This window comes from Vitis vinifera, chromosome 14 (assembly GCF_030704535.1).
Source record: "Vitis vinifera cultivar Pinot Noir 40024 chromosome 14, ASM3070453v1".
Classification (NCBI taxonomy): Eukaryota; Viridiplantae; Streptophyta; class Magnoliopsida; order Vitales; family Vitaceae; genus Vitis; species Vitis vinifera.
This window is the reverse complement of record NC_081818.1, coordinates 8125950-8139865: the sequence shown is the minus strand read 5'-3', so window position 1 is coordinate 8139865 and position 13916 is coordinate 8125950. Positions and strand designations below refer to the sequence as shown.

General features: G+C 34.2%; 1 protein-coding gene across 1 annotated transcript; it reads left to right on the top strand.

Moving 5' to 3' along the window:
• The first annotated feature begins 525 nt into the window (after positions 1 to 525).
• LOC104881478 (uncharacterized) lies at positions 526 to 1857 on the top strand. The gene has a single exon (XM_010661849.1). It carries the CDS (start codon positions 526 to 528, stop codon positions 1855 to 1857), a length of 1332 nt encoding a protein of 443 aa, XP_010660151.1.
• The last annotated feature ends 12059 nt before the right edge of the window (positions 1858 to 13916 follow it).

The following is a 13916-nucleotide window of genomic DNA, read 5'->3' as shown; positions in this document are numbered from 1 at the left end:
ATTGAACAAGTGCCAATACAACCACGGGAGAGGGGGCAATTTTTGGGTAACTTCACACAATTATTACTCGGACAAAATGATAATGTTGAGGAATTTGAGTATGGTTGTGGACCTAGTAGTGCCCCAGTTGCAATGACTTATGAGTGTAGAGCAAATGAAAATGAAGAAGAATGTGAATCCCAAGAAGGTGATGATCAAAGTGAGAGAGCAGAAGATGTTCAACATGATGGCGATGGGGTGTTTGAATTTATTGATGAGGAAAACAATAATGTTAATGTTGTTTCATCTTTCTTAGCTCTTTACGAAGCAATGGAAAGTGAACAAGGGAGATATGTCTCCGTGGATGGGGAATGTTGTGATATGTCAAATAACCCAGATCCTGATGATCCAATAGAGTATTCCCCTGTTCAGTATCACTCGGCACCATCATTGCAGTTTGAAAATGTAGAAAACATTGGTAACGCCGTTTCAAGTGACTGGACCCCATGAGGGAACACTAATATTGGAAACTCAGGTGGAGAGTTCATGGTTGGCCAAGTTTTTAATTCAAAAGCAGATTTACAACATGCTGCGAAGTTGTACTCTTTAAGTCAACACCAAGAGTACGTTGTTGTTTCGTCAACTACAAAGTTGTTGGTCCTAAGATGCAAGAAGGCTGAGCAATCGCAATGTCCATGGAAACTTCATGCTATGGTTGTAAAAGGTACAACTTCATTTGCAATCAATAAACACAATGGTCCCCACAAATGTGTAAATCCTTGCTTGAATCGGGATCATCAACAATTAGATTCCAACTTGATTGCTGCTCATATCCAAGGAATGATTAAGGCACAATTCACATTATCAGTGGCTGCTATTCAAGCAAGTATTGTGGAGAAATTCGGATACCAAATGTCATACAAGAATGCATCTAAAGCAAAGCTTAAAGCTCTTACAAACTTATTTGGTGATTTTTATAAGTCATATGCAGAGCTGCCCCATTTTTTCATTGCCTTAGAGCAGGCAAATCCAGGATGTGTTGTAATTTCAAAAACATTTCCTGGTATTATGGAGAATACAGAAATATTTCAACGAGTTTTTTGGACATTTCAACCATCTATTGAAGGATTCAAGCATTGTCGGCCTGTACTCAGTATTGATGGTACACATTTGTATGGGAAGTATAAAGGCACTTTAATGATTGCTATGGGTTGTGATGGAAATAATCAGTTATTCCCATTGGCTTTTGCCCTAACAGAGGGTGAGAATATTGATAGTTGGGGATGGTTTTTGGCATGTATTAGAACAAGAGTCACTAATAGGAGGAAACTTTGTGTTATATCAGATCGACATCCAGGCATTATGGCTGCAATGAGCGATGTTCATCTTGGTTGGTCTGAGCCATACGCATATCATAGGGTTTGTATGCGTCATCTTGCTAGCAATTTTATGACTCGATTCAAGGATAAAATATTGAAAAATCTTATGTGCAGAGGAGCCTTAGCAACCAAGATTGAAAAATTCAATAAACATATGAACACAATTGGGAGGATTAATGCAGCCGCACAACAATGGTTGGAAGCAATCCCTTTTGAGAAATGGACACTCTCTCATGACGGAGGTCGAATGTACGACATCATGACTACAAACATGTCGGAGGTGTTCAATAGTGTGCTTAAAGGGGCTCGTAGCTTACCCGTAACTGCTTTGGTTCAATTGACATTTTTTCGGCTAAATAGTTACTTTGTTGTGAGAAGGGAACAAGGTGCTAATCGACTTGCTTCAAGTGAGGAATACACTCCATATGTTGATGCTAAGATGAAGGCAAATGTGGTTAAGGTGGGATCTTATGAGATTATTTTATATGATCACATCTAAGGACAATTCCACGTGAAGAGTAATAGGGGTACTAAGAGTAGCTCAACTCGTGGTCGAACATATCGCGTCAACTTACAGGAGTATGCATGCATGTGTGGTAAAACACTCATATATGGATTCCCATGTAGTCATATTCTAGCAGCATGTCATTTTCGTTCAGTTGATTTTAGACCACTTGTTCAACACTACTACAGTACACAATCGTACTATAATACTTGGGCACCCTTGTTCCATCCCATTTTCAATGTATATGAGTGGCCTCCTTATGATGGCCCGATTATCATGCCTTCTAAGTCGATGAAACGTGCATCGAGTGGACGACCTAAATCAAGTCGTTTGCATAATGAAATGGATGTTAGAGAGGGCAAGACTTCTATTACATGTGGGTTATGCAAACAAAGTGGCCACAATCGTCATTCTTGTCAAAACAGTAATAGAGTTGATTAGACCTTGTGATGTGTGCATGTAATTTTCTTGGATATTGTGATGTAAGCTACTATGATACTACCTTTATTCAATTATTGGCTTTGGTTTGATTATAAATATTGATGTTATTTGCCTAATCATGTTATTTGTATTTGGAATAATATCCATACTATAGGGGAAACTCTGTCAAAATTTTGAAATTTTCTATTAAAAATGTTAACAAAATGCTTCATTGTATTTGTATCTCTAATTTTATTTTAAACTAGTATGACTTGTTTATTGGTCATAAATGAATTGATCTACTTAAATTTATCAAACTGATATATACTTAATATATGGAAAACTCCATAAATTTTTAAAACTTTTCCATTAAAAATATTTTTTATTTAAAAACAATAAGTATTGTTTATTTATCTTCACAATTTTGTTACAGATATGGAGTATAGAGGACATAGTTCTGATCCAGATCCATTAGATACGTCTATTTTGGTTCTACATGATAGACATAGGTCTCATTTAGTTGACTCTGGTCAGGTATGTATATGAAAACACATAATATCTCTTTAAAGAATGAAAAAAATTGCAGTTTATTATCTAAATGATTTATTTGTATTTTTACAGCTTGCTTCAATCTTGACTTGTCAACAACATATATCTAGGTTTATGCAGGAGTGGAAGATGGATCCTCGTCTTTGACCTTATATTATTCGATCTGGATTTTATGATGTATATCGTATTAGACACATTACACTAGATTGCGGATTGATCACTAGTCTAGTTGAGAGATGGCGTCCTGAGACACACACATTTCACTTACCTGTTGGGGAGATGACCATTACTTTACAGGATGTTGCTGTCATATTAGGTCTTCGTATTCATGGGCTTCCCATCACTGGCACATGTGATATAGATTGGTCATTGCTATGTTATGAACTTTTAGGGGTGACTCCCCTTACATCTGAGATTAAAGGATCAGCGATATCGACACGATGACTATGTCACCAGTTCTCTCATCCACCAATTGATTTAGATGATGCCACATTAGAGCAATATGCATGGGCTTTCATATTAGGACTCATAGGTTCAACGCTATTCACAGACAAGAAGGGTACTCACATACATATGTGTTATCTCCCACTTCTTAGAGACTTGACTCAAACATCTATGTATAGTTGGGGTAGTGCAGTATTAGCACACCTATATAGGGAGTTGTGTCGAGTGAGTTTGGATGGTGCCACCGATATTGCTGGATGTGTCACACTATTACAGGTATAATTAATTATTCACATTAGATTGAAATTTCTAGTTGTTTCAAGTTTTTAATTTAAGTAAAATTTTAATGTTACATTTTTTTGCAGTTATGGTCTTGGGAGAGACTCCACCTGGGTCAACTCGATTTTGGTCAACCACCAGCCCCTCCAGCAGCCCAGCATTTAGAGCATGATGCAGTTGATGATTTACCAACTGAGCATTTAGAGCAGGGATTACAGGATGAGGCATTGTTACACGAGGGTTTACTAGCTGATCTGTTAGGATGTAGGTGGAAAGTACCTTTATCATGGGCTCAAAACCCATCACGTGTGTTGACATTTTATCGAGACCAATTAGATGCACAGACCCATGACCAGGTACATATAAGATCTAATGTGCTATTGTTAACCATATAAACGTTAACTTTATTAATTTCAAATATTGATTTTAACAAGTTTTATGGGAGCCTTACATGGGAGACTTAGTTGCCCATCTTCCAGCGATATCTCTAGCAGACTAGGAGATTTGGAGGATGATGACACCTCTTATCTGCTTTGACATTGTCGAGTGGCATCGACTGGAGCGAGTGTTGCGACAGTTTGGCCTCCAACAAGGGATACCTCCATCTTGTTCCATAGAGCAACACCTCCATTCCGTGGATAGGCGAGGACGACATAAGTATGATTGGGAGGCATTTCATGCACAGTATATTACCTTATGAGCTAGTTGTGCGGAGCGTATTGTGACGGCACCACCTATGGTGGGTGCTATGCAGTTTCATGATCCATATATGGAGTGGTACCGACGTATTACACGACGTTTGATCACACCCCCTCTCTATAGAGATCAGATGAGGTATCATAGTACAGCAGCAACTACTCAGTTGTTGGTAAGATTTTTTTAATTTATAAATGGTTTATTAAATTTTAATTAATTAAAAATCATCTTCGTTTGTTTAACTTTTTTTTTTTTTAATAGATCACTGGTATGGTTGAGATTGCTAGTCGATCTGCTGAGCCTACTTCAGGTGCATTAGGCGACATTCATCGGATTGCTATTGATATTTTGCATGTTATTGGTGAGGACCATCGCATACATTTTGCCCGTCAGTCGCCTACATCATCATACCCATCTATGAGACCACCTGTGTTAGCCACTACAGTTAGGATGTAGCCTATTCGAGGCCGAGGGAGAGATAGTAGGAGAGATGGTGGGCGAACTGGTCGACAACCTCGATGATCTATGCATCCACCCGAGACCATGTTAGCACCATTTACATCATCTACCCCATTTGCGCCTGAGGTTTCCACACTTCCCCCTTCACCCCTACCATCACCTTCACCTAGACCTTCTCCCTTAGAGCATGTCGTATCAGATAGCACTCTACCATCACCTATATTTCCTCCCACAGACGCCACTATACCTGATGTCACTACACCAGAGACTACCCCACTATCTACTAATCTACCATCACCTCTACCTTGTCTCGAGGAGACCACTACACCACATGTCACCTCACCATCATCATTTATATTTTCTCTCCTCGAGCCTACTATATCAGATGTTATTGCACCAGCTACCACTATAGTAGATGTCATTCTTTCATCTCCTATATCACCTCTCTTAGATGCTACCATATCAGATATCACTGTACCTGAGATCACCCCACCATCTACCACTTTACCATCACCTACACCTCTTCCCATAGAGACTACCATGCATCATACCCTTACACATGTTACATAGTTAGATGTATGTCCACCTAGGAGACATCGTGGTCCACGTAGACGTCGAGTCTTGCCTCCATCAGCTCCATCTCAACCTATACATACTAAGACATGGCAGATTGCACAGTTAGATTCCACAAAGATGTCTGTGTATCATAGGTGTCCGCAAAGAAAGAGGAAGACCCACCCCATCATGTGGCACTCATTGAGGACTAGTTTTTAGTTTTTGTGTTTATTTTCATTTGCATTATATTGTTAACTTTTTATTATTATTATTATGAACAAATTATTATATATTTAAATGAAAATATGATCAATTTTAAACTTAAATTGAACTTATATATATATAGCAATTCTACAATCTAAAATTTTGTAACTAATTAGTTACAACAACACTATATCAATATAGAAAAAATAATGCATTAAAACTAATTTACAATCTTAACCTCCAATCAAAATAATTCTTAAAAAATTGAACATTCGCATGGTTTAAAATTTGAACTTAAAAAAATTGGTTTTAGGTTTAAATTTAAAGCTATGATCACCAACTACTATTTTGACTATTTAAAAAAAAATCAAAAATCATAATTACCAATTACAGTTTTATGATGTAAATACCCTCATGAATAAGACACACATCACATTGAAAATTATTTTGAGAATAAAATTAATTTATGAATTTTTTGTTTTGAAGAAATCATTTTTGTCCAAAACTCCCGTTAAAACCCAATAAGGAACATTTTTCTTATTCTCAATGAATTTACAAAAATGTTCTAAAAGCATTTTCATTTATTTACCAAAACAGTTAAACTAAATGGTGAATTGATTGGAAAAACATAGGTATTTTCTTTCTACAATTCTATATTTTAAGAAGTGGAAAAACAAATTCTATTAGGTTGGCATTTTAAGTTTAAAATTTTAAGCCTTTCCATTCCATTTTGATCCCATTTTGAAAGGAAAAAATTGGAGAAAATAAAATTATTTTTGTTGTATTTAAGTAATTTTCCAATTATTTACCCACTTGAAGTCATATTATGTTTTGTACAAATGCATAATTGGCTTTACTTTTTGTACAAAGTTACAAAATAATATAATATTCTTCATTATGAGGGCATAAAATAGTATATTTATAACTAATTATATTTATATTGAGTATAGTGTCAAATATTTTAATAAAACTAAACCAAAATATTTTTATATTAAATTAAAGACATCAATTATTTAATTTCATATATTATTATTCTTTAAATAATGAGATCAATTAAAGTTAAATATTTTTATTAAACCACTCACATATTTTTAGTCAATCTAAAATCAAAATAATATAATATTTTTATTTAAATAAATTAAAGTTAAATATTTTAAATCAAGCAATATAATTATTTATATATATAAAATTAAAGTTGAAGCCGTAGTTGGTGACTACGGCTTTGACTGTTTTTAAAATAGTCAAAGTTGTAGTCACCAACTACGGTTTTAGAATTAAAGTTAAAACCGTAGTTGGTAACTACGACTTTGACTATTTGTAAAAACAGTCAAAGTCGTAGTTACCAACCACGGTTTTAACTTTAAAAAAGTTAAGACCGTGGTTGGTGACTACAGTTTTGAATGTTTTAAAAAAATAAAACCGTAGTTACCAATTACGGTTTTATGATGTGGCAATCTATGTGGCACAAATGCACTAGATTGGGCATTATTTTCACATTAGGTTTACTTTATGGATTTTTTTTTTAAAGTGTAGCATTTTGGGTCAAAGCTCGGAGATCGTAGAGTGGATAAGAAGGCATCAAACAAGAAATATTTGAAGGCTATCGACATTGTCCAATCAAATATGGATCTGGGAGAAAATAAAAAAGGTATGTGCATCGAAATTCGATGATTTTAGATTATGCATTGGTTCCACTGCTTTATTTCTCTTTACATATGTGAAACTTGAAAAAAAAGAAAAAAAAAAAAAAAGACAGAAGAAATATGTTGCCTTAATTGAATTTTCTGGTCATATATGTGCCTTGGTAGCTAAAAACAACATTTTATTCTAAGTTCTTTAAAAAAACTTTCCAGTCTTTGATCATGAGGAAGTTGCTATCTCAATCCATAACATCTACTATTGGTATTTCATGCCTATGGCTTGCTTCTTACACCCTTTCTTGGACTTTCATGGTTCATAAGTCTTGAGTCTCTTAGTTATAGTTTAACCCCTTCTACTTTCTTGGTTGATAATGACTTTTGCACTTATCCATTTATGTCATCCCTTAAACTTAGAATTAGGCTCAAAATAAAAGTTAGATCCATAACTATGGCCATAGCATGAAATTAAGTTAAGTTGGATGATTTGAACTTTTTATATTACATAAATTATAACATCATATATGTGCCATTGGAGCACATATTTTGGCTTCAATCAAGTAACTTACAATGAAGAAGAAAGAAATGAGAGAATCCTTAGCTTTATATCAAGAAAAAAGAAATGAGAAAAGAAGGAATGATGGAGAAGGAAGATATGTCTCCCATTTTCCTTACAAGAGCTTTAAATAGAAAATTTTCAAGGGCCTTGTGAATCAATCTTCCTATACACATGTGAACTCCTCAACTTTCTCCTAAAGAGTCTTTTGTAGCCACGTGAATCAATGGAACTGCTTCCCAAGTCCAAGCAGCTCAGCAACTGATACAGGCACTCTTCCTCCCTGTTTTTGATACCAAGTTGTTGGTTTGTCTTTGCTAATATTGCAGTTTCCATTTGCATAATGACATTGCTTAGCATTAGATCATTGTTTCTGATGTCTCCTTGTATGTGGTGTTTGGGTGCGTGTGGGGGTAGGTATGGTGGGACCGACTTTATTACTAGAATTAAAGAATTAAAGAATTTTTTTTATAGGATATATATTATTGAAATGTTAAGTGTGGTCAGCAATTCAGACAGTTGGACTTCATTCTTTTCCATTTAGCTTCATCATTGATTTTTACTTATAATATAGAATTGTTTAATTATTGTTTTATTGGGATCTTACTCAACCAAAAAAGTCGATTTTTCCATTAAAATTTTGTTTATTCTTTGTCAATGCTTCATTATGTAATCAAATTGGACTTGTCTGCTTGTAATGATTGTTTGTGTTGCAGAATTTTATGGCTGAAGCTGCTGCACCAGCACAGGCCCAAACTGGTGGATCTGCTGACCCAGGCTATAATTCTTATGCAGCTCATGGTTCGATGTATGCATCTCCTGCATCCAACCCAGCACATGCAAGCCACACTGGAGGCTATGGCCCGGTGAATGGAGCAAACTACGGTTATTAAGCAGGATACTAACCAATTTGGTTTGTCATTGTTGAAGTCATGTGTTTTCATCATTCAACTTAAATAGTTAAAAACACCAAATAATCTCATCTTGAAAACACTCTGTATCTGTACTTGGCTTTCTGTCTGGCTCCAAGAACAAATGTCAGTGTTAGATTTGATCGTGTGCATTAGTTTAGCTATAGGAAAAGAATTTCTTTCTTTGAGATATCTCCATCTAGTATTTTGTACCTTGCTTTACATTTTTCTGAATTGGTAATCTTTTTCCCTTTGATATCGTTTCCTAGTAAATATTGAAGTCAATAGCTTAAGAGAAAATCATACTAATGAAACAGATGTTAAGATTATATTCAGTGGGATGTGAAAAGCATATGCTCATGCAGATGAATAGGTCATTTTTCAGTGTAAGATTTTCTAAATTAACGATCTTGGTGACTAGGAAATGATCCCTTGAGTACTGACTAGTCGATAAGGTAGCCTGTGCCAGGTTGGGTTTGATTAGTTTATGTTCTTAGTGACTAGGAAGCGATTCCTTAAATATTGAGTGGTTGAAACAGTAGTTTGTACCAGTTGGGTCCTGGTTTGATTAGTCTACCTAGCGAGTGTAAGATTCCCAGGGATGAGAAGTCTGATGGGACTTTTTGTTGCGCGTTGCAACTACCCATGCTGATCTTTCTTTCTAAACAGCTGCATACTTATTTTATTACTAAAAGTCATAACATGATTAATGAGAAGAAAACTCTTCCAGTGATATCTCTCTCTACATGTTTTGCAAATCTCTCAAAAGTCAAGTAAACGCAGAAGTTAATGAGTGTTCATTCATGATGGGAATGGCATTGTTTTGATCCACTCTGTTATCCACATGGATATTAATTATCCTACTGGCCATGTCTCCACTGCTTCCACGTGGCGTGATCTACGCCTTTCACAATTTCCACGCAACTCCTAACTCCTCTGCCTGCGTTGGGTCAGTGATGTCATTCGAAGCCGTCATTATTTTTATTTTATTTTATTTCTTTTATGCTCAAAATCCTACTTGTTGAAATCTAGTAGTTGGGATTATTTTCTTGAATGTTTTTTTCTGGATACATTGTTTGGGCACCTTCTCCTTCTTTATAGATACGTACGAAAGTTTGGTGGTACCATTCATATTGGTATTATTGGAGTAGGTCTTTTATTTTCCAAAAAATCATAAATGTTACAAATGAATTTCAGAACCTCTAATGGGCATGGATGGGGAACTAATTTAAACAAATTCCCTACCTATTCAAACAATCAATCGCAAGTTACTCGCAGGAGAATAAGAACTTATTAAACAAGTATTTGCGTAATAAAGGGGAAAAGATATTCCATCCACTGTATCACAGTGGAGATGGCTCCTTTTACCCAGACGTTCAACAACTACCACTCCACAAGAAGTGTGAATCCCATCTCGATAGCCATATTATCTGCTCACTACCACCGTCCCAAAAGGTAGAAATAATTGGGGCTATAAAGAAAGACTGATAAGGAGGCAGCCAAATCCAGAATTGGATTATTCAGTGAAGGTCTTCAGATATTTTGTCAAATATGCGGTGCTCCAACAAGATGGCCCTCCCATTTGGTACGTTTTTAATAACCTATGAGGGGACATAGAGGGTCCATCATATGCTTTGGAATGAGAGAAAAGGCTATCGGCTTTTAACAAGGACTGCTCTTCCAGTCTTCCTCTACCCCACTTTTGGACAACTGAGCTTCGTCTGTTCTTGGGGAAGAGAATTGATTCTTTTGTACTAATGCTGCTCAAAACACCCTTATCCACCAAAATGATAATTTTGCTTGATTGGTCTTGTTATAACGTTTACGTACGTATATAAGCACAAATGGTATTTGGTTAGAGTACAGTAGTGTTCAAAAATCACCCATCTTATGAAGAAGGTTGCATTATCAGTCTTCTGCTAAATAATTTTCAACGTTTCCTCAACTGGACAAAACTTGAAAAGTCAGTGTGGGTACTCCTAAGTTCAAATCATATGCTGAGGCTAGAGATGATGGTGGATTCCACGCTCAACGTAAAAGAAGATGAGGTAGATGAAGCGTTAAAAGCAGCCACACTAGACTGAAATATCAGAGACAGAAGGGAAGTAGCCTTTACAACTCTACTTTATGGAGGGTTATTGACATATTATTTCAGCATGGGCCCCAGCCTTGAGATAGGAAGAATCATATAATCATGTGCACCTTAAAAAAAAAAAGATTTTTTTTTTAGAGGTTTGACTTGACTTCTCACTTACAAAAACTAATCCTATAAATATACACTTAAATAGTTATATTCATCAAAATTCTAAAATTACCCTTTTCTCCTCCTACCTACCATGAACTATAACAATTTTTATTTTTTAAAAACTTTATCGTGTGACAATCAACCATACCATATGAAATTTTTTTTTTTCACTCTACAATGTTTTTTTTTTTTTTAATGTATTGGCTTCATGAAATCTTTTTAATTTCAAAATTTGTCACCATTTCATCTTTTTATAGTTATTGATTTCAATTATTTATGGATATTTTAAATAAATAATAATAATGTATAATAAATAATTAATGAGAACAAATTTAATATAAAAATAAATATATAATAAAAAATTTAGAGGTTTAGGATATAAGATTTTATATATCCATACTAAAAAAAATATTATTTGTTTTATAAATCTAATCATATATAAATTAAATAAAAATATCCTGCGATATTATTTTATTGTTATATTTTTAAAAATTTTTAAATTTTCATATGAAAATTAGAATCAATGATTATGGTTTTAGCTTTTTGTTTATGGTTCTAATTTCACCATAGTTTTAATTTTTTTTTCTTGGTTAAAATGTTTAATATTTTTATTTATATAAAATAATATATATATATATATATATATATATATAAATTACATTTAATCATTTATATTAATTTTATTAAAAATAAAAACTTTTGCATATTGAAGTTGGACACCTTTTAAGAGTGCCAATAAAAAATAGTGCATCCTCTTCGATCACTAAATTAGTGCACCTCAAAGTAATGCACAACTTAAGTTGTGCACCTTGTTGACTCAAAAGGTAGCACTCTTTTATGAAATATGTACCACTCAAGTATATTAAAAGTACTATTATGATGGAAAATATGTGTCACTCTTTTTTAGTTTATGATAAGACATGTTATTCTTCGTTACATGTTATGATGAAATAATGTGAATTAGGTGTATTATTGTACAATAACATTGATCGACACAACTCTTGAAAAAGAGATTACTACTCTTTTATGAAAAAAGTACCACTAAAGTACGTTAAAATTAAGTACCACTATGGTGGAAAGGATGTACCACTTTTCTTTGGTTTATAGAAGGTATGTTAACACTCATTATGTACTTGATGTCTTATCTAATGATGAAATAACGTGAATTAAGTAGATGTTATTGTGTAATAACACCTATCAACACAACCCTTGGAAAAGAAGGTATCATTATTTTATAAGAAAAGTACCATTGAACTCAGTTGAAAGTACCACTATGATAGAAAAAATGTACCATTCTTCTTTTGTTTAGGATAAGGTCTGTTACCACTCATTATGTGCATGAGTTCTTATCTAATGATGAAATAATTTGAATCTAGTGGGTGATATTACATGATAACATCAATCAACACAACCTTTGAAAAAGAGAGTACCATTCTTTTATTAAAAAAAAGGTACCACTAAAGTGTATTAAAAGTGTACCATTCTTTTAGCATAGTGGTACTTTCAAAACACTTTAGCTTTACCTTTTTTTATTTTTTCATTTTTTTAATAAAAAAGTGGTACCATATTTTCCAATGACGATAACATATCTTATCATAAACCAAAGAAGAATGATACACCTTTCCCACCATATGATGGGAACCCTGAATTACTTTGTTCCTAAGCCCTGAATTATATAGATACATGCAATCTGCCCTAGGCTTTTAGATTCTAAGCAATGGAAGCAAAAATAATATTTTTTTTTAACAATAAAGAATCTAGATTAAAAGCTTTAGAAAACTTTACCTCCAATTTAGACGTTCCCAAATCTAATCCACACGGTGAAGATGAAGCCTAAAGTCTCAAGAGGTCTTATAAACCCAAGATCATTTGCCTAATGACTACATTTCAATCTTGGCACTTCAAAGAGTGGATCTTTTGAAGAGAGGAAGCTATGGCTCTAAACTCTTTGGAGGTGAAAGATGACTCTCTTCTCAAAAGTCATGGGAACCTTAATCTTTAAAGGGGAATTTATAAGATTTCCTAATTGATCTTGGATCACTTAATCTAGCCAAAATGAGTCATAATTGATTAATTAACCTCATAGAACCATCGAATTATTCAATTAAATCAATCCAAAGACCTTGTTCACTATCCTTTATACAACCTCACGTAATTACCAAAACACTCTTTTGCATAAAAGTGAACCTAGTGTCAATCCTACCCTTGTAAACTATGCCATCAAGGTATATAAGCTTGAATTGGGACCATTGAACCCATAAGAGTATTCACTTTCTCATAATCCAATTTGGAAATTAATTCAACATCCCACTATAGAGAATCAATTGTACTCCAATACCTTATGTAAATAATAATGAGACAAAACTTGTGTCTGTGACCTACTATCCACTACATACAGACCTCTTATGAATTTGTATCATAATCTAACAAGGTAATACTATTACCTATCAAGATTACTTCTCTAATCCTTGAATTATATACCTCACTTATTATGTGACCAATTGACATACTCTACTTACAAAGAGCATATGTCAAATTTTTACTAAAGGAAATGCTATGACCATAGTCTTCTAAATCACATGTCCTTTAAATCACCCAAGAGGACACATAGTCTCAAACTTATGATATATCAGGGTGCCTATTTTGAAAATACCTATTGCCAACGACATTTATTAGTAGTGACCAAATCCATAAGGATATATGACCACCTTAGGATCTCACCTATAGGTTAAAGACTCTCATTAAATTGGGCACATGTTCAATATCTTCTCAAGGTTTAGAGTCCATGCAGTATAGTAGCTTAGTGAATCATGATAATTGATAGCCTTGTGTCATGATTCACCATGGGTACTATCCAATGTGTAACCATATACACTAGTGCACTCACCATGGAAAAGATATCTTGATGACCAAGATAAGTCATCCCTCAAATTATGAGGCACTACACTATAATTTCTACTAGATTTCCCAAATCTTTGAATTGACTATAGACAACTTATCTACTTACAACGAACCTATGACTTGTATCCTTTGTGCAATTCTTAATGCATCCAAGTCATATACAATGTAAGAGATATGAACATTTATGCTCAAATAAC